General features: G+C 36.6%; 1 protein-coding gene across 6 annotated transcripts in view; it reads left to right on the top strand.

Moving 5' to 3' along the window:
• The window catches only part of FAM13A (family with sequence similarity 13 member A), a 380,146-nt gene that overhangs the window by 331,487 nt on the left and 26,248 nt on the right, over nt 1–22,411 (top strand). For all 6 annotated transcript variants that reach the window (XM_037830247.1, XM_037830249.1, XM_037830246.1 and 3 more), the window contains 3 exons: nt 8,158–8,231; nt 8,615–8,657; nt 17,781–17,928. In XM_037830247.1, coding sequence (XP_037686175.1) covers nt 8,158–8,231; nt 8,615–8,657; nt 17,781–17,928 — 265 coding nt within the window. The remainder of the gene's footprint in view (nt 1–8,157; nt 8,232–8,614; nt 8,658–17,780; nt 17,929–22,411) is intronic.

Genomic DNA, 22,411 nt, shown 5'->3' with positions numbered 1-22,411 from the left:
CTTTATAATTTTCTGTTGTTTTTGGCCTCGTGGCATTGCTGAACTTGATAGGGTTCTTTTAGGATTTGTAGACCAATTGAAGTCCTTATCCTCTAATTTATCAGATCTACAGCTTCGTGGAGTACACTTTCTCTAACTAACCAGCAGGTGGCGTCCACGAGCCACCTGTTCTCCACAAGCCAGTTCTCCCCTGCTTAGCCTGTTTGGTGAGTGGGGGAGTGAGTCTTGTGGGGTCCAATTGGTGTACCAAGCTTGCGTGTATAGTTGGTGTTGCCTGCCCTGTATATGGGGCGTGTTTCTGGGCAGTCAGGGAGGAGGGGGTGGCTCTAACAATCAAATCTCCCTGGTGATCCTAGAGTTTTAAAGCTGCTGCAATAGTCTAATCCTTCAGTTCAGTCCTGCCACAGTTTGTCTCTGCCGCTGACCCACAAGTCCTTGGTATTGGCGTATGGCTCCTGAGACTTGCAAGTTGGCCCCTCTTCCAGGCCGTGCACCCCGGGTCCTTTGTTGAGGGATGACTGTGCTATGTCACAGGTGAGTGCCGTCCCCCCAGGGCAGTTCTGGGCTGCTGGGCTGTGTAGGGAGGCTCCCAGTCTGCTGAAATGATGGCTGAATGGGGCTTTGTTAATTCACACTGCTCTGCCTTCCCAACTCTGGGACAATCAGCTGAGGTTGCAGGGAAGGCTAATGTCCACGCCCAGTTTTGTGGTGTGTGCCTGTTATTTGAAGCACTTCCATCACACTGGGTTGTCTGGGGCAGCTCTGGGCTATGGGGCTGGCGATGGGCAGGAGTGTTTCCTGTCCACCAGGATGATGGCTGTGAGCAGACACCCCCCTTTTCTTGGGAAGTTGTGGTGTTTAGTGAATTTTCTCAGCCACAGGATTATTGCGTTTTGTCTCAGAGCTCTCCTAGTTCTGCTCTTGACTTGACCTGCCCAAATAGCAAGTCTTTGAAGCTTTCTGTATTGGGCTTCTTAGAGTAATTGTTTTAGAAAAAGAAAAAAGGATTAAAAAAAAAAAAAAAAAAAACGGGCCCTCCTCAGAGATCTAATGGGTTATTGAAATGCTAAGAGACAAAGCAACCAGGGCCATTAAGGAGAGGTCTACAGGGCAGAGAGATCAGCTTTTCTTCAGGATTTGCATATGCGCCTCAGGGCCCTTCCCCTTTCTATGTTCACCAGAACTCCAAAAATCCTCTGCTTTTATTTTGGAGTTTTTCGTGTTGTTTTTTTTCTATGCCTGTCTCCTCTCTGCTGGGCTGGCTGCTCTCAGATTCTCTGGTGTCTGGTCTCAGTCTGTCTATGGTTGGAGTTTGAATCAGTAGAATGAGTTTCCGATAAGGGCTGCCACTGCAGTTCTCCCTTCTCCTTCCCGGAGCTGACAGCCCCTCCTCCCCCGGGACTGAGCCTGGCAGGGAGGGGCGCGGGTCCCCTGGCTGCAAAAACTTACAGATTTCGCTGATCTCAGCAGTTCCACGTTTTCATGACTGTTGTATGAAGTATGCCCAAAGTCAGATTGCTCTGTGGTGTCCAGTCCACGCAGTTCCTGGCTTTCTACCTACTTTCCTGGAGGAGTAACTAAAACATACAGCTCACCAGTCTGCCATCTTGCCCCGCCTCCTCTTTGAATTCTATTTTGTCAATTAATGTTTAACATTACTGTTCAGATAGACCCTACCATTGAAACAAAGGTAATATAAACAGTGTAACATATGATGAAGCAGTAATTAGACATGATGGCAATGACCACTGTCGTTCTTGTCTACCTCTCATCATTGTAACCCAAAAAAATACGTTGAAAAAAAGTGAGTGAATGAATTGTTGTCATATTGTTTAGGGTGATTTGTGTAACAAAAAGACCCAAAACAAAATGGCTCAAATGCAATACAAGTTCTTTCCGAAAGCCAGAGTCCATGGGATTGGGAGAGGAGAGTGAAGGGCTTGTTCCATGCAGTTTTTCAGGAACCCAAGCCAACTCATCTCTTCCAGCTTCAGCAAATAGCTGCCAGTACACTCTGGTGGTTTTCATCTCCATTCTAGCTTACAGAAAGGAATGCATCAAAGAATCTACCTGGTAGGTTATTTTATTGACCAGGCCTCGAAGCCACACACGTCACTTCTCACATTGCCATTGGAGAAGAGTCAGTTCCATAGCCATATTGCAAGAGAGGCTGGGAAATATTCTGTTGTTCAGCCTGTGTTATCCCATTACTATGGAAGAAAAGTAGAATGGGTTTAGGTGGGCAGCTAGTAGGCTCTTCCATAGTACTTTTATGATACCAGTATTCTTTTTTAAAATAGATTAGCTTATGCAGTTTTAAGCAAAAAGACATAAAATGTACAAAAGAGTATAAAAAGAGAATTCAAATCTGCCATTAATCCTTTGTTAAAGAGAATATCTCAAATATTCTCCTTCTCTTAGAGCTCAAGGTTAGAATAATCAACCTGTTTTGACTAGCAGCATTCTATGCAGCCTCCAGACTGAGCTGTTTTTGTATATTGAGAGAAGTCATTTTTTAGTGTCCTCTATGAAAGCATTGTCAGCATTTTACACTTTTAAAAGACTTTTTTGCTCCAAGTATGTTCAAGGCTTCAGTGGTCAAACAGGTTTTGAGCTCAGCTTTCAGTGCCAAAACACAGAGCAAAATAAAAAGAAAAGAAAATTTATTCTAGTTGAAAGCTAACTTTATCAAGGGTTTGCTCCTTTAGATTTGAAGTTATGTAACTGAAGAAGGTGGTTTTTAAAATTCAGTTCCCTCTGACACTCAGAAAATTGTGGAAAAAAATTCAATCATAGCAAATCTATGTTTTGAAAGTCACTAATAGGACTTCTATGAATCAGAATTTTATGGTTAATAAACTAGGCTGTATTGAGTAAAAAAATTATAATGCAGGAAGCGTTTCATTAAATTATACTTAAAATCATAATCCATTCTTTCTGTTTTTAATTACCCATTACCTTTAAATGATCCCAACTTCAGACAAGTATTTAAAATAAAAGTTAATGCAATAAAACATTTCTATGAGAATTATATTACTTTAACCTTTAATAAATGAAAACATTAATGAATCACTATTTTGCGACACCTGGAGAAGTATTTGCATGTAAGAGTTCAAAACCTTCCAAAAACACTGAGTCAGTATTTTCTCAAAATAATATTATTAGCAACTCCAGCACATCTGGAAGTCCACTAGCATGCTTCTCATATAGCACAAGCATTCTGTTTTAGTGGTTATTTTCTTTTAATTTTTAATTTCGAAATAGTTTCAAACCTAAGTACAGTTGCAAAAATAATACAGACCCCATACAGAGAACTTGGTTGTACCTCCAGCCTCCCAGATACCCAGATATACCAATTTTAACATTTTGCCACCTTTGCCATCCCTATCATCCATCCATCCATCCATCCATCATCTTCTGAACATTTGAAAGCAAGTTATACCCATTATATTCCATGAACACTAATAATTCCAAGTACATTTTCTACAAACAAGGATATTCACTTATGTAATTACAAGTGCAATTATCAAGTTCAAGTAATTTAACATTGATATAAAGCATACATTCTATATTCCATTTTGTCTTATGTTCTAATAATGCCCTTTTGAGTCCTTTCACCTCCATTCTTATATCCCAACCAGAAACATGTATTGCATTTAATTGTCATTATCTTTTTAAATTCTTTTTCTTTCTTTTTGTAATTCTGGAAACATGTAAAATATAAATCTTCTAATCCTAATCCCTCTCAAGAATACCATTCAGTGGGATTAATCACATTCACACTGTTGCAATACCCTCACCACCATCCATTACTAGAACTTTCCCTTCACCCCAAACAGAAAACCTACACACATTTTGCATTAAATCCCCCATTGCTCCTGCCCCTCATCCCTGGTAACCTGTACTCTACTTTGTCTCTATGAGTTTGCATATTCTCTGATATTTTCTTTGTGGTTACCACAGGGCTTAAATTTAACATCCTAATATATAACAATCTCATTTGCTTTGATACCAACTTAACTTCAATAGCACACATTCACTATGCTCCCATACCCCTTTGTCCCCACACCTTTATGTAGTTCTTGTCACAAATTACATGTTTATACATTATGCATACAAAACTACTGGTCTGTCATCACATCTCATTCATTTGCCTTTTAGATCCCATAGGAAATTTAAAAAATGGAGTTACCAACCAAAATTGCAATAGTACTAGTATTTATAATTTACTCATGTCATTATCTTTACCGGAGATCTTTATTTCTTCATGTGGCTTCAGGCATAGTGGTGACAGAGTCCCCCTCAGCTTATGATTATCTGACTGTGTCTTAATCCCACCCTCATTTTGAAAAATAGTTTTGCCAGATATAGAACTCTTGGCTGACATTTTTTTGCTTTCAGCACTTTAAATATCTCTTCCCCACTACCTTCTTGCCTCCATGGTTTCCGATGAGAAATTGACATGTAATCTTATTGAGACTCCCTTGTATGTGACAAATTGTTTCTCTTACAGCTTCAGATTTCTTTATTTTTCTTTGGCATTCAGCCATTTGAATGTACCCTAGCATGGTATGGGCCTATATGGGTTTATCTTGTTTGAAGTTCATTGAGCAGTTTGGATGTGTGTATTCATGTCTTTCATTAAATTTGGGAACTGTTTAGCCATCATTTCTTTGAATATTCTCTCTGCCCCTTCTCTCTTTCTTCTCCTTCTGGGATTCCCACAGTGATTATATTGATATGCTTGATGGTGTCCCATAGGTTCCTCAAGCTCCATTTACTTTTCTTCCTTCATTCTTTGGTCAGCCTATGTTACCCCAGTACTATGGAAGAAAAGTTTAGGTAGGCAGTTAGTAGACTTTTCCATAGTCCTTTTATGATACCAGTATTCTTTTTTAAAATAGATTAGCTTATGCTTTATCCTTTAGCTTTCTTCCTTCTTTCTTTCTGGTCCTCAGACTGGATAATTTCAATTGTGTTACCTCCAAAAGTTCCCTGATTCTTTTTTCTGCCAGCTCCAGTCTGTTGTTGAACACTTCTCTGGAATTTTTAATCTCTGTTACCATGGTCTTCAGCTCTCTTTGGTTCCTTTTCATAATTTCTATTGATTTTCTCTTTTTGTTCACCTATCATTTTTCTAATTTCCTGTAGTTCTTTGTCCATGTTTCCCTTTAGCTGTTTGAGCATATTTAGGACCATTTAAAAAAAAAAAAAATTTGTCTGGAATATCCTAGGTCTGATCCTCTTTATTCATGGTTTCTAGGCTTTAATCTTCTCCTTTGCCTGGGCTTCCTGGGTTTTGTTTGTTTGTTTGGCGGTGGGGTAGGGTGTTTGTATGTTTTTAATCTTTTGTTGAAGCCTGTCCACATGATCTGCTTTTAAGTAGTCTTTTTCTTGATTTGCCACTCACCATGTTACTGCAGTCTTTTAACCGTTTTCTGAAGCTTTGAGAAAGATGTTTCTGCCAGTTCTTCTTGGTTTTTCAAGCCTCTGTAGGGGGAGAAAGCCCTGAAGCTTCTCACTCTGCCATCTTTGATCAGGGTAGAGCACTCAGCAGTTATTTTGATGTGACTATTACAACATCTTCCCCTTCCCCCATTTCAGTGACATGGGGGAATTACTGATCTATTTCTTTAACCTAATCTTCCCTTCCTAAACCCTAGACAAAGGATGGAAATTAGAATTTATGAAACATTTCAATTTTGTGCCTTTGAAATAGGTCGTTTTGTCACTATACTCACAACTCTTTACTACTCTTGTTAGCTTCATTCTGAAAAAATTGGAATACTTTGCCAGTTGTAACACATTCTTCAGCTCTTCTGTTTCTGAAAGGTATAGGTGCAACCCAACTGCTTTAGCAAAGGAACACTGTGTATTCACATGCCATTTTAATGAAAAAAGGCCATGAATATTCAACAGTCTCAAATGTGCGAACAGCATGACAGTTGGAATTATTTTAAAGCTTTAGAGAGGAATATTGAATAATATTGAAAGTCACTGTGAATTACATCTGTAATAAGCCATACCTTTGGAGAGTTCTTAAAACACATGGATCAAACATTTACATTTAAAAAAAGAACTGAAGAAGTTACTACTTATTTGTTCCGGTCCCAGAGATCAGCTAAACTTTCTTACATTTCACAACTGTTTTTTGCAAAACTTTTCATTGTATAACCGAACCTTTTCTATAATTCTGAAGACCTCTATTAATTATATCTTTGGTCTTTCTGTTTAGGAAAAAAAACTATCATCTTTACTGAAATATCTCTAAATTTAGATGCTGCTATTATGGTTTTCTTTTCTGTTTTGTCCTATCCTTTTTGATGATTTCTTAGCCTTAATCTGAAGATTTTATTTCTTCTGAAATAATTTGCATATAATAAATGCATTATTTCATTGACACTTTTTTAAAAACTATCTGAAGGTAGAGGATTGTACTTTCCCTAATGTAGTTTAAGAGAGTTCGTTTCAGAACTTTAGGAAACCTAATATGATTACACTAGATCTTTCACTGAAGATTTTGATAATCTATTGAAGACCACCAATGAGGGAAAAAAGATTCTTTGTCATAATATATCCCTCTTTATCAGGAAGATCACATCCAGGTAAAAAGAACAATAATACTTTGGTTTAATGGATGTCGTTTTTTTCTTAGGTCTATTATAAAATTATCTAACTATAAAATATCTATATTTAAATATCTATATATAAATTGATCTTCAATATTCTAATGACAGGCAGGAACACTGTCTTTCCTGTAACACCATCTGAACTGTGGACAAATATAACTAAAATATTTTCTTTGGGGATTTCCTAGCTTTAGAAATAATAACAATAACAACACCTTCAACAGCTGATATTCATTAAATATACCAGGTATTATTCTAATGTTTATATGTATTATCTCATTTAATCGTCATGACAATCCTGTGTTAGGTATTGTTGCCCGCTACATTTTCCCAATGAAGAAATAGAGGTTCAAGTAGGATCATAGGGTTGGTAAATAATGGATCTAGGTTTTGAACCTAAGCATTTTACTCCAGAAACACTAGCATAACTATTATGTTATGCCATTTCCCTTTTGTTTCTCTTCTTTGATGCAGCCAGGGCTTCAGATTTTCAGAATCCTAGACAAGTTGTCCAAACCAACATAAATTGAAGACAATTTATCCATCTACCAAGCCAAAGATTGGTTTTCTACTATATATATTTCTATATATATGTAGTAGTATACATAGGTTACTCTAGTTATATATTTTACGTGTTTATTTTATGGGTTTATTGTGAATCTTAATCAGATTTACTTTGTAAAGGGTTTTTCATAATGGGAGGTTACTAATATGTAGATTAACACATATTGCTTGAATGCATGTTCTTTATTTTTTTATGACACAGGGTGGGTGGAATATGAATCTTTAAGTTCAATGAAATTCAGGGCCAAATTTTCCTAGGCAGATATATTTTGAGTCTACTGAATTTAAGTGTGCCCTTGTTTGCATATTTGTAATCCTCATTCAAATTGACTGTACTCTGAATTGTATTTAGAAAGTATTGACTGTATTTTCAGAGACAGTCATTAAAAATACCTTCAAAATATACCTCCTGAAAGGTCTGAAATACGTATTATTCAAGGTACATTTCATCTTTATATTTAGCTAATATAAAAATGAAAAAAAAGGCTCTCTAGTTAACTCCATTTTTTATGGATATTTTACAGCTTATTTATTTACATATTTTCCCATATCACCTGGCAATATATGCTAAAAAGATGTTAACTTGGTAGTGGAAGTTATTTAGTTTTGAGATCAGATTCCTCATTTCTAGTTCTAATGGTTTTATGAAAATACAGATTTTATTTTTTATCTGTAAAATGTGGTTAATACGTAACAAGAATATTATATGGCACAATTACCATTTCCGGAATGCGTTCAGATGTCTTCATTAAAGAGATGATAAAGCTCAACATAAAAATGTATGCAAGAAGCCTGTAATAAAGTGTTGTAGTTTTACTAATTTTAACAAAGATAGAAAAACAAGGACTAGAATTAGTTTATCTTCTGCATTTTATCCGACTTCTCTCCTTCATAGAAAGGAGGGTCTGCTCTTGCATTTTTCTGACCTTTCCTGCTGCTCAACCAATTATATGTTTTATTCTAGAATATGGAAAGTCTTCATTCACCACAATCTCATGAAAGTACTGGACCTGATGATGAACTGATATCTGATGAAGGGTAAGTTTAGAATGTTCTCCTCACATTTTTTTCAGGAATACACAAAGATTTTTTCCTACTTTATGTAGTATGTGTTATGAGAACTAAGAAAAATAGAATTAAAGGTCTATATATACCCAACAGTATTTTATAGCAAGAAAAATATAATAGAAAACGGCCATGATTCCGTTAAATAAGGTGAACAACCATATTTGTGTTTGTATTTATGGTTTTGTTTTATTTCGATTCATTATTTTGTTTTGATTTTAAATTTTATTAGGATTTGGTTTGAAGTTAATCCATTTTTAAAATAAATTAATTAAATCATAATAATTGATGAAAAGCATTGTTACAAGACAAACTAACAAATTATTATATTTTATTGTTGTTGCTATCGTTTTTAGCAAAGAAAATGAAAAAGATGGCATGTGTGCCCAGCATTCTGAGGTGAGTAGGTAACAAATGAGACTGTGATTGGGATGGGACTGTTCAGACATTATTGAGTATATACATGTGAGGTATTATTAGCCTGCCAATAAGGGAAAATGAAATGTGATAGGACTGGATTGGTTAAAAAGGTAAATACTGAGATATAAAGATTACTTGAGAACCCATAAGAACTCCTTTTTTTTTTTTTCATTAAATTCAGCTTTATTGAGATGTATTCACATATCATACAGTCATCCATGGTGTACAATCAGCTGTTCATAGTACCATCATATAATCATGCATTTATCACCCCAATTTATTTTTGAACATTTTCCTTACACCAGAAATAATAAGGATAAAATTTTTTTTAAAAAAGAACACCCAAATCATCCCCCCCGTCCCATCCTATTTTTCATTTAGTTTTTGTCCCCAGTTTCCTACTCATCCATCCATACACTGGATGAAGCTGCGTTGTTATACAATCGTCTTCATGAGTCAAGCCTACTGGGTTGAAGTTTGATAGTTTCAGGAATTTACTTCTAGCTTTTCCAATATATTAAAACCTTAAAAGGGTTATCTATATAATGCATAAGAATGTCCACCAGAGTGGCCTCTCGACTCCATTTGAAATCTCTCAGTCAGTGAAACTTTCTTTTGTTTGATTTCACATTCCCCTTTTGGTCAAGAAGATGTTCTCAATCCCATGATGCTGGGTCCAGATTCATCCCCGGGAGTCATATCCTGCGTTGCCAGGGAGATTTACATGCCTGGGAGTCAGGTCCCACATAGTGGGGAGGACAGTGAAGAACTCCATTATTTTGCTTTTGAAATTCTTTTATTTTACTTGTGAAGATAAACTTGAATAGCATGGAGATTTCTCTTTAGATTTTCCGTAAAACCAAAACAAAACAAAAGCCAAAGCTACCGTTTAATTTTCCATGATTTGATATATTTTTAAAATTACTGAGATACACAGTAGTAAGTTTTAGTGAATCTAGCATAGGAGTTATCTCACTAATTTTCAAATTAACATAAATTCAGTTCAAGTTATTTAATCCAATTCTTCTTATGAGTTTTGTATCTTTTCTTACTTTAAATAAATACCAAACTCTCTTTTCTTGTCTCTAAAAGTTCTGTTAACTTTCCTGTCTTCGCCCATGTCTTTTTAGGTCATCCTCCAAAACCCAAGTGTTCGGTTTTCCCCACTCCCAACTCTGGCTGCCATTCAGTATACTGAACCTCATTTTTCACTCATGTGTATTTTATCTCCTACTTCCAAATTCTTCCAGTTCCACCTTTAATCTTATTATCAGTTTTCTTTTGAGCAAGAATTAAAGTTTTCCTCACCCTGTTCTAGGATTGTGACTCTCACTGTGTTTATTACATTCAGAACTCTTCCTCTTTCTGAGTGATTCTTAATCTTTGTTGGGCAGTGACCCAATTCACTGATGGATTTATTCAACAGCATATATTGAGATCTATGATGTACAGGTTCTCTGCCAGGAGCTGGTATTTAATAACAGCTACAATCCCTGCCCCTATGGACTTTTTTTAATTCAGCAGATTGAGAATCTCAAAGCTGTGGACCCTCTTCTTAGAAAAATGCACATTCACACAAAATTTTGCATAAAATTCCTGGAAGTTAATAGTCATTACCCTCTTCCCCAAAGCCGTGGACTCCTCATATTTCCTCTATTTGGTTCTTTTTATGTATATTTCTTTTTATGTATGCATCATCTTTCTTACATCATAGCTTCTGAGCCACATCTTAGATCTTTTATTACCAATTCATTTATGCTTTTCTCTTTGGGATCCAGGCAACAAGTTGAAATTCTTTCCTTGTCTCCAGGTACCTTATTCAGAGCACAGTTTCCCCATCATGGTATTATTTTATTTTTCTTTTGTTTTCATCCTTTCTCTGCTGTCTTCCTCTGTTCAGAGCACGTTCCTACTGAAGTGTACCATTGAACATTATTTTAAAGAAAATCGCTTTGTCAACCTCCTGGAGCAATCTTCTTAGTTCTTCCCTTTTATGCCTGTTATCCTTTATGACCAAAATGGGTATGGATGGACTTCATAACATGAACTTATAAATTCTGAGTGGCACCCAAACTAATTCATGCTGAACTCAATTTGCCTTGGTGTTTTTGTGGGCAACTTCTATGGCAGTTAGATGAGTTACGGGGAAAGAATCTAAACTCCGTCCTCCATGTGCCAGTTCCTATTCTTATATGTATCACGCATGTGCGGCTACCAGTCTGCACCCAGCCCACTGTTGGCACTGATTGAGCATTCACTATTAATAATCATTGCCATCACAACAGTTTCAGTTAGGAGGTAAAATTAGGCTGTGGGTTAAAATCTAAACTAATCCTCCATGTCACTTTTCTTTCACAACTCCACCAAAGGGGGAAAAAAGATATTACTCCACAAAAAGATCACGATTGCCTTTCTATTTGTGATGGCATGTGTTTCTTTCACTGAAAGAAACATATTTTATTATAGTGAAGGACTATGAAAAGATATGTTTTCCATTTTTAAAGCTCTTTCCCTGGTTTACAGAGTGTTATCATTTCTTGCTTTTTATTATGTAGCACTGTTTAGAACTTCTTATACAACACAAATAGCTAATCTGTTTTTTTCTAGCAACAGTCCCTAAATTTCAGAGATGAGAAATAAATCCATACTTTGGTTACTCCTCCTAGAATTCTGGAACAAGTATTTTGTTTCAGGTCACCTGAAACATCAGGCTGATGCCAAAATAATTATGCCCAGTATGAATGAATGTGATGTTTCCAATTTCATTTTCCTTTAAGACAGATTTTGTCCTCATTAATATTGTCCTTTAAAATTATCCTTGAAACTGTCAGATTGATGTAAGATAATACAGCAAATGACAGCTATTGGGGAAAGATGATTTTCTTTCTTTTTAGACCAATATTTCCATCAGAATGAAGAACGTTAACCTTCAACCTCAGGGGCGCTCCTTAGGGGGACATATAGGCAGAGAAAGGCTTATCTTAGATTCTGGTTCTCAAAGGCAAATGCTTCTCAAAAGCACAACTGTAACTTTATTTTTAAAATAAATTGTAGCACTTAAATGTGTTTTGATTGAATGCAGCTGATGACAATTGAATTGGATTTATTTCTTTGTTGCATGCCTTTTTAAAATGTTTAAATTATGCAGTTAGTCTTATCCTAAAAGAGGCTCTGCTGACATCTCAGATGGGCATAGGCCAGTGGACATTACTCATTTCTATTTCATCTGAGTTTCCTGTGTGGTTTGGATTAGAAATTGTTTAGTGACACAATGGCAATGAAAAAGAAGTTGAGTCACTCAAAATGCCAAAAATTAAAGTATGATTCTTTTCATTATACTTTAGAAAGGCTGACATTGTACTAGACCAATCTATTTGGACTGTATGAAATGAGATAATGTAAGGAAGAGCCTGGCACACTGCTCCCTGAGAGTGCCTAGTTCTTTTGTTTGTTTTTTACAACTCAGTTAACGACTAGAAGTATCCAAAAATGAAGTCATCCTTAAAACATGCAATTTCTAGATTCTAAAAGCTATCACTGAAATACAGATTTTCAGAATTCTGTTTACAACAGGTTTTAAACCTTAAGCTTCAATTTAATTCCTTATACTTTCTTCTGTCAAAGTATTTCATGCTTCCTTATAAAATCCAGAACATTAAAACTACAACCTTATAATGAACATCTTTGTAATAAGTCAAAACAAGTAAGAATTATTACCTACCTGTGAGGTACTATACTAGCTGGGAGAGATCATCTTATGTTAGAATTATACAGTCAATGAAGTGTTAAATTCTTTCAAGATATTTTTGCAGTCTTTGTGCTTTCTAAGCCTACTGCTTAGGAGAGCTTGGAAGCATACCTTTGACAACAAGACATTCATAATAAACAAAAGCCTATTTCCCTTATTCTTAACCCTGCTTTAAAAAAAAATAAGAAGGAAATGGAAGAAAAGAAAAAGAGAGAAGAGAGAAAGGAGATTAGACAGGCTTTCCAACCAAGACTGAGAAATTAGTATTAGTTATCACGTGATCTCAAGTACAGGCTTTTATTTTCCCTGAGAAAGTTTGATATTTCTGAGATATACCCATCAATAAATATAACAAGTACTTTTGGAAAGGATGATGCTGTTATTTCAGCTTCACTGTATTTCATGGAAGCTTTAAAATTTTGTTACTGGTTTTAATATTAGAATAAAAAATTTTAAAGCTCTTTTTGTTTAGATTCACTTCCAGTTCAATCCAGTCTTGAAAGGCTACTGAAGGCATGCAATTCACATTGATTTTGGAAATTTGTTATGTCTATTTTCCTGTATTATAAGGCCAAACAATAAATGTTTATGGTTCCATGTGGTTCTTCTATTAAGACCGTGTGGTTTCTTCCTGTGCAGACTGCATTACACAGTACACTCCCTGATATTGTCATTCCTGGCCCTGGTAAGCTATTAGTTAGGCAACTTAACCTTATCCTGCCAGGGAGAGAGGCAGGATAAAACAGAAAGTCGCCAACTATTTGAAGCAAGGGAAGAGGCAGGATGAATAAAGTCTCAGGGTAGAAGAAGCCAAGCCCAGCTAGACAGGAGATAAGTGTCCACAAAGATTAGAATGATAGAAAGACTTGTAGTTAATGGCTTCTTGACCTGAATGTAGACTGTCATCAGAGGCCCCAGCTAAGGTGAGTTCTCGGTATTTTCTCCAATGGCACCCTGTGCTTTTCTTTTATAACATACATGGCATTTGGCACTTACCTAATTAATGTCTCTCTTCTACAGTAGAGCCTGTATCTTGTTCATTCATGTAATTCCAGTGCCTAGGACATAGTCTGTGTTCAATAAATATTTGCCAAATGAATTAACAAACAAATAGGAAAGGGAGGTAGGATACAAGTGAAGTAGCGTTTCTTTTACAGTTACTATGGCTAGCGCAGAGTAGGTACTCAAAAAGTATTTCTTGAATGAATGAATGAATTTATCTTTGTATCTCTAGCACTTCACTTATAATAGACAGCCCATAAATGTTTCTTGAAAAAACTAGTAAAATTTTGACTTGATTCTCTTTTTCAGAATAATAGGTCTTAGAGGCTATCTATTCCAGTATCTTACCCCGGGTAGGAATCTCCCCTTCTCCAACATTACTGACTTCTGGACTTCATTTGAACACTGTGAAGGGCAGCTCACCAATTCACAAGGTGGTTCATTGTTGTTTTGCACCAAAATTCACTGTCCTCTGAATTCCATTGAACGTGCTTGAATCCATCCCTCTAATTCTGAGCTCTTTGAGTACAGAGACCTTGCATGTCTCATATGGAGCCCAGCATAGAGTGGCTACACCAAAACTATTTTCTGAAGGAATGAAAAAATCCATACATTTGGGAGAAAAAAAATTGAGGGAGAACTTTCTAATTTAAATTTCCCTAATTTGAAATTTGTGGTAATCCAGATGAAGTGATCTTAAATGGTACAAATTTTTTAAATTAATTTGCATGTGTGGCATTTCAGAATTTTACTGTCACATCAAACACTTCAAAACTCTTGAGCAGCAGATTAGGCTGGCCGCCTGAGGATGCACAGGCCCTGTAGGGAGCATAGCCTGGTGTTGGAATGCAGGTTAATGGCAGAACACATTCTCATAGGCTTAGGTCTTCCCACCCTCATTCATTCCCATCTCCAAGCCATCATTCTCTAAAACACATACTTTGTCATTATTTCTCTACTGTTATAATCCTTCCATGGCTCTCTGTTATCTACTACAGGGTAAATTCCTAGCTTGGCCCAGCATACAAGGCCTTTCACAGTCCAATGTCTGCTTATCTGACAACCTCCTCACCTGCCACACCCCCTTTCTATCCTTAGCGCTGGCCAGCCTGAACCTTTTCTCTTGCTGTGGCCAGTGGACCACTGCTTGTCTTGGCACTTGCTCTTTCTTTGGCATAAATTACCTTCCTCCCTAGCCTCTCTGACCCACACCTGTCTGCCCCTCAAATCAAAACTGCTCTTGCTGATTGATTATGGGAACATTAATGGCTCTTTTCTCTAATATTTTTTCATAAATGCATTTAAAATTTTGTACTGCCCTTATTGTTACATGTTTCTCCTCAGATTGCAGTTGTTTATATGCCTTGTTTCTAACTCCCCTCTTAATGATTTTGAGACAGTGCAGGGTTTTCTCCTCCTCCTGTGGTGCCTAATAAAAATAATAATTGTAGTAAAAATAAAATAATACTAAAAATAATATTTTATAGTACTTTATGCTCCAGACACCATGCAAGAGACCTTTTGTATATTCTCTCAGATCTTCAAAACAACCTTACAAAGGAGAAGCTAACCCTGCTTATAATTGTGCCTAAGAGTCTCCCCCTGAGTGCCTCTTTGTTGCTCAGATGTGTTCTTCTCTCTCTAACTAAGCCACGTTGGCGGGTGACCTCACTGCCCTCCCCCCTACGTTGCACCTGACTCCCAGGGGTGTAAATCTCCCTGGCAACGCAGGATATGACTCTAGGGGATGAATCTGGACCCGGCATCGTGGGATTGAGAACATCTTCTTGACCAAAAGGGGGATGCGAAATGAAACGAAATGGAGCTTCAGTGGCTGAGAGATTTCAAATGGAATCGAGAGGTCGCTCTGGTGGACATTCTTACGCACTGTATAGATAGCACTTTTTAGGTTTTAGTGTATTGGAATAGCTAGAAGTAAATACCTGAAACTACCGAACTCCAACCCAATAGCCTTGACTCTTAAAGACGATTGTATAACAGTGTAGCTTACAATGGGCGACAGTGTGATTGTGAAAACCCTGTGGATCGCACTCCCTTTATCCAGTGTATGGATGGATGAGTAGAAAAATGGGGCCAAAACCTAAATGAAAAATAATGTGTTTGTGTGTGGGGGAGGTGATCAGGGTGTTTTGTTTTGTTTTTTTTATTTTTTATTCTGATTCTGATTCTGATTGTTTCTGGTGTAAGGAAAATGTTCAAAAATAGATTGGGGTGATGAATGCACAACTATAAGATGGTACTGTGAACAGTTGATTGTACACCATGGATGATTGTATGGCATGTGAATATTTCTCAATAAAACTGAATTTAGAAAAAAACAACAACAACAACAACAGCCTTGCAAGATGGTGTGCCATTTTGTAGATTAGGAAATGGAGGCTCAGAGAAGTAAGGCAACTCAGCCAGATGTCAGAAACAAACCTCTAACCCAGGTCTCCCTGGAAGCAAACTCTGTGTCCTTTCCATTTCATTATGGTTTAAATAACTTGATACAGGTTCCTCGTGAAGAAAATACCATACTTAAAAAATTAAATCAGGTTCCTTTTCTCCTCTTCCTCCTCTTTCTCCTTCTCCTTCTTTCTCCTTCTTTTTGTTGCCTCTGCATGTAGCAAGTATTGTAACTCTTTATTGAGAAAATGTTTATTTGGTTCATGCATATGCTAACACACACACACACACACATTGGTGGCTGACTGACCTTGTAGCTTTTAGAAGGCCAAGCACCAGGTTTGTAATCCAACCCCAGTCCACTAAGGATTCAGCTCAAGGAACAAATTGTCTTTGTGACATAAAGGCATAATCTGTTTTTCGCTTCCCTGTAGATAAAATGCATTTTTAAAGTCTCGTAATATCCAAAATTTACTTGTCATTTTCATCGGACTTTAGTAGCCCATCATTAATTGATTGATGATATTTCATTTTATCCCAAATGTGAAGAAAATACTGGTCTTCATGCATCATTTCATGGAAATGTAGTATTAAAAGCCCTGTATATTCCTCCTGGTGATTTCAAAGTGAGTTGAACAGCTATTAAAAGTCGCTGGAAGTTTAAGTAGTGTTTATTTTAAGCATAAGAACATTTCTCATACATTAATGAAATCACTTATGATTTCCAGATGTTTTTAGTTTTTTCACTTAATGAGGATATATTTGCTAAAGTAAATTTCCAGTTGCTCTCAAAGAAAATCTTTTATGGCGATCTTTGGTACTTAGAAAATGTATTTTTGAGTAAATACTTTTATAAACACGTTTGTTTATAATTTTATGAGAGAGGAAATGTGGCAAGGGTTGAGATTACAAGATGCCAAAGGAGCAAGGTAAAAAAGAATTAATTCCAGTGTAATAGAATTAATTTCAATTCAATGTTTTTTTAAACATAAAATCACTTAGATAAAATATCAGCCCTGGGGGGAGGGTTCTCCCTTCTCACAGATTTCCTAGCCTAGTAAATGTACAGCCAGTGAGCAAAACCAAGTGTAGCTGAGTATTTAATATTCAGAGTAAATGAATAGTAGGAAAATAAGTGACAGTTGCATATTTGTAAGATATAAATTATGCATCACTCGCTTGCCAGCTCTTGGCTTTTAACTTTAAAAAAAAAAAAAAAGTTGTGCTCCCTGTGTAATTTAATTTTGGCCCATTTCCAAAGTCCACTGCTAGCAGAGATGAGATGCCAAACCCCTCTGCTGTTTGAATTTGCGCAACAATGCTTTAATACCCTGAGCTCCTCCATAAATAGCCTGTTCTCGCCGCACTCAGTGAGAAAACAACCACAAAAAATCTGGGAATGTGCAGCTAGCCCCGTGTAATTTATCTAAGCCTGCAGAACTGGCAGGAGAGCTTTCATGAATACAGTCTGGGCTCCTGGCTTTGTGCAGGACTGTACCTAGGGGCAAAGACGTCTGCGTGCAAAAGACATCATGTTGCTGCTGTAGCCTTAGCAACAGCAGTAGCCAGTTTTGTGTTGTTGTTTACAGTCTGGAGAGCCATACTCCTTTAAGGAAACACAAATTCCTTTCCCTCGTTCCTCACCCTGATCAGTCATAATCAAGACCGTCAGCTGCCGGCAGTTATCAGGAAAAGCAGCCGGAGGAAGTCATCTTGTCTTTCTCACAGAAGAAAAGTTAAAGGAAAGTAGATTGGATGGTCGCTTTTTGCATGCAGGTGGCCAGCTAGTATCTGGGGGCATCAAGCCATGATTTTGATTTCTGTGCTGGGTGTATCAGCAGCTGTGGCTTAGGAGGTTTCACCCAGAAAGAATGAAATTACTGCAGACATTTTTGGGTTTTGGAGAGCAGTAGATATTTGGGAATATTGTGCTGTTATTGCAGAGCTCTACAATGAAGATTCAGGAGCATCCCAGCATACCTGACTCTAAGCTGCAGAGGAACCAAGATGCCGATGACCAGGCAGAGAGCTTTGTCTCCGAAGTGCCCCAGTTGGACCTGACAGCATTGTGTGATGAGAAGAACTGGGAAGGTAGGTGGTCTGATACTTGGATGATTTAATATTGGGAAGGTACACATGAGAGGCATGCAACAGCATATGTGTATGGGTGAGAGTGAGAGCTAAGCATGCAGAAAGAACTGCATTTCTAAATGACGAAAAATCTTCTACCTGACATTGGAATGTGTCATGTAAAATGTTGCCAAGGGTAATTGCAATCTATGAAAGAAAATGTGCTTGCCCTTTATCATAGTGTCACCTTGAAGTCCTTTTTATTTCTTTTTAACTCACCAAGAGTGCTGATGGCTGTGTGTGTGTGTGTGTGTGTGTGTGTGTGTGTGTGTGTGTTTCCCCTAGTAGTGCTAGGCAGAGTAATAAGAAATCCATATGCATTTAGGATTTACTCTTTCAGTATGACTGATCTTCCCACTGCTATATGCCAACTGTCCACCTCCTTTATTAAATCTTCCCATTTTTCAAGAGAGAGGTTTTGGTTTGTTTTGCTACTATGATTATGAATAGATTTTTAAAATCCAGTTTAGCAAACCTAAGGGATTTGCCTATCAAAGAGAACACTGAATAAAAGTGACTCTTATTTGAAAACCTGCAATACAGTGTTTTAGATTGGTTTTTCTAGAGATTCATGGCAAAAACATCAGAAATTTAATTCTGAAGAAAAAGAAGCTATCCTTATCTTGTCAAAACTGTTTTTCAGGAAGAATATTGCAGCAGTTTCACCAAACTGCTTATTCTTTCATCATTATGTGTGTCTGCTTCCAAACATATATCGATGTGTAGTCAAAATAAATGCCAATCTGCCTCTATAGACTACCGTGCAGAGAAATCTACAAAAAGAGAGAAATTATGCTCCTGATTTCCAGCAGCATGACCTAACACAATAGCTTAACTGGGAATCAAAACTCTGAAAAATCAGTCCTTTTCAGCCCCAGGATTTCCTTATCTTCCATCCCTCTCTTTTGTTTTTTGCTTTTTTTTTTTTTTTTTTTTAATCTGGGAGTACTCATGTTAATGATCTTAGATGAGAAAACAAAAATGAGCTAAAAAGATCGCAAGGTGAAAAAAAGTAATCTCACTATGTTCCTGACACCCAGGGCTTGTGAAGTGAAAACAAGCAAATACACAGGTTTTCCCTCTAGTTCTCCTTCCTTGAAATCTAAGAAACATGTTCTCATTCTTTTCACATAATTAGACAGTAGATCTGAGATTTCATCAGATCTTCCTTGCTCACAATCCATTGAACAAAACAATGGTTATTTTTGTTTTTGTTTTCTGTTTTTAATTTAAGTGATACATTCCTGGGTACTATTTTGTTGTTCCTGTTTTGTTTTGTGTACTTCGAAATATTTATACATTAAAAACAACCAAAAAAAAAAAAAAAAAAAAAAAGTCCCACACTAGCCACTGTTACCCAAACAAAAGGAAAAAGTAATAACCAAAATAAATGCCATCTTTGGAGGTCAAGGATGTGGTCGAAATTCCCATATCATTAACATAAATAACTAGATTAAAACTAGGATTTTTTGTCAGAATTCAAGTTGCCACATAATCTTGTTGATTTATTCAGCAAAGGTAGGTTCTTCTTCCTCTTTCTCCTTCTCCTCCTCAAAGGATTCAATTTTATTATTTTTATCTTGCCTAATCATATATTTATAATCTCCCCTTCAGTCTTAAAGAGACTGATATAAAGCAGAAAATTATCTCCAGAGTGGTTGAAAACCAACTTAAAATTTCCTTAATCTATTTCATTATTAAATGTAAAGAACTTTCCTCCAGATAAATAGTAATAATAAATATCAAGGAGCAAACAATTTTATTTTGAAATGGGAAAGTAGATGGAATTTAAAAGTTTATCAGAAAAAATTCATTACATTTCAGTAGGCTTGGGTATGTTAATCTTATAATCCATGTAATGTATGAAGTAGCTTGCTTTGACTTTTTTTTTGTTTGGTTTATTTATTTGGCCAATGACTGCATTTGTCATTGAACTTGCATTCCTAAAATATCTACATGGATTCATTTCAAGTCCTGTTTTGATCATTTGGTTATTGCTTCCAGTGGCCACTTTTGTTATGTATTTATTTTCATTTTCCAAAAATGAAAATAAGCATAGTAGAAATACAGGAATTTTTGCATAACAAGTAGTTAAAATGAGAACAATAAATCTTATCACTGAGAAAAAAAATCACCTATTTTATAACTTCAGTAAGAAATAAACAAAATGGTGACTTTCAGGTAAGGAATAAACTTTACACTAATTTATGCAGTAAATGTGAAACCAATGCAACAACATATATAAATGGAGATAATAGTTACTAAAAACCATGAGTCAGTATCCATCTGTAAATCTTTGTCAACAATGTTCAAGACACCATGACATATAGAACACTCTTTGGGTTTGTTCCCAGCCCCCATCCCAATCTTTCTTTACACTATCTCATTGATGTGGAGATGTGAGATAATGCTTAAAATGGTGGATTATCAGGTGAGACAGTGCTTAGTGAGCGACCTGCTGGTACTAGCCACTTCAGTGTGTGCTGCCATATAGAAATTAGGTTCTCTGGCCTCTGAGACTTAGTATCAGGGAAACAAAAAGGGAAATGAAAATGAAATAAATAGGCTACATAGAGTGGAACCCTCCCAAAGTGAATGTAGGATAAGAGTCTAGTCATGCTTGTCCACAGATATGAACCATGCTTGCTTGCTCTTTTAATTAAAAAAATTTTTTTTAGTATGTGTAGCTATGTTTTAGGGCACATTATTTGTTCTATTCACAGGACCCTATTATTATTAAGGCTTCCATTCTCCAAAGTTAAATGACTACACAAATCAAATATACTATTCTGTTATTTAAAGCCCTTAGAGTTGCATAAATAACCAAAATGTTCCTAAGCAGCTAAGTCACTTCAATTTGGGGGTACCATTTATGGATGTTCTGGGGTGTAAACACTCAGGTACTCTATTAGAGTTAGCCTGGTGAAATTAGGCTTAAAAGAACATATATTCATCACTTACTGCTTATCAAAAATTACTTTGAAAAGGAAATTCTCAAAAAGAATCATAGAGAAACAAGGGACCATAAAGATCTTCCAATAGAACCTTCCATCCTACAGATCAGGAGACTGAGGACAAAAGAGCATAACAGTGATTCGAGGAAACAATGCCTCCTGACTTCTACCCCAATGCCATTTTCTAAGTATATCAGTTGTGTATTGTGGCAGTAGAATGTAGTATTTAAGAGCGAAACTCTCTGGGTTCAAATCCTGGCTCTGCTACTTACTAGCTTTGCTGGCAAGTTAGTAAACCTGCTCAGTTTCTGCCTCAATTTCTTCATCTTTAAATAGGAATAATAGCAGTAGATAATACTGGCTAATAGAAATAATAGTAACTACTTAGTAAGTTTGTTGTGAGGATTAAACGAGCTAATATATGCGAAGTGCTCAGCCCAGCATGGCACATCCTAGGTACTAGTTAGTGTTAGTTGTTGTTATCTTCCATAAACATTTCCAAGTATGGTCTCAGGAAAAATCAGCCTGAGCTGCACCTTCTTTGAAACCAGAGCCCAATTCTACCTAAAGACACTGGATGACTCTGAACACACAGAAGAGGAATCCATAATTTCTAGTCTTCCATGGGTTTCCCAGGGACTAATCATGTTACACCAGCCTCCTTTCTTTGATGTTCTTACCAGACTTTGGATTAGGGAAATAGTACATCTGAAGAGACCTCACCTGGGCTTTTGACATGGACTTGATGATAGCCTTGCCAGAGATGTGGAAGGGGATGGAAAGCAGACAGGTAGGCTAGTGAATTAGCACCAATTAAGCAACTGCATTTAAATATACAGATAAATGGATCAAAGTCAACTCAAATGGGGGTATTCTCATTAAAATACTCAACCCTATGCTGTTTCACACATCTATTAAAATCTTAAATGGAGCTACTGAGGGCCGCCTTGTTAAATTTGCAAATAGGGGCAAAGTAGATAAATGAAATTTAAGGATTAGATTGGTGGTTGATAAAGCTGACTGCTAGATTCTTCTAACTGTTTGCAAAACTATTTGAACAATGAAATAGAACTACCATTGTTCTAAGGTTAAATTTTAGACTGTTAAGGAAAATTTTATAAACAGGTTGTTCTTTCTTTCTCTCCCAGTAAGGACCTTTCCCAGTGGTACCTTCAGCTTTCTGTGTCTGGGATGTGCCACTATCTCCTAGCACAACTAGTGGCCTCCTTGAAAGAAGGTTCTGACATCATATTAAATAGTAACAGCTCTAAATAATGTATTGTTGGAAATGAAATGTGGAAAACATCAGTTCCCTTAATCCTCTGCAGAGTCCTTAGAAATTAATCATCTGAGTAGCCAATTTTCTTTGGTATCATAAATGGACCTAGCCAGCAAAGCAGAGAATAGGTGTTCCATTGACCTCATCAACACTACTTAGAGTTACGCTCCCTCTTCCTACAGTGAATTTCCTTTATTTCCATGTGTACTCT

The sequence above is a fragment of the Choloepus didactylus genome, chromosome 3 (assembly GCF_015220235.1).
Source record: "Choloepus didactylus isolate mChoDid1 chromosome 3, mChoDid1.pri, whole genome shotgun sequence".
Lineage (NCBI taxonomy): Eukaryota > Metazoa > Chordata > Mammalia > Pilosa > Megalonychidae > Choloepus > Choloepus didactylus.
The sequence above is the reverse complement of the archived record's forward strand: the minus strand, read 5'-3'. Positions and strand labels throughout refer to the sequence as shown.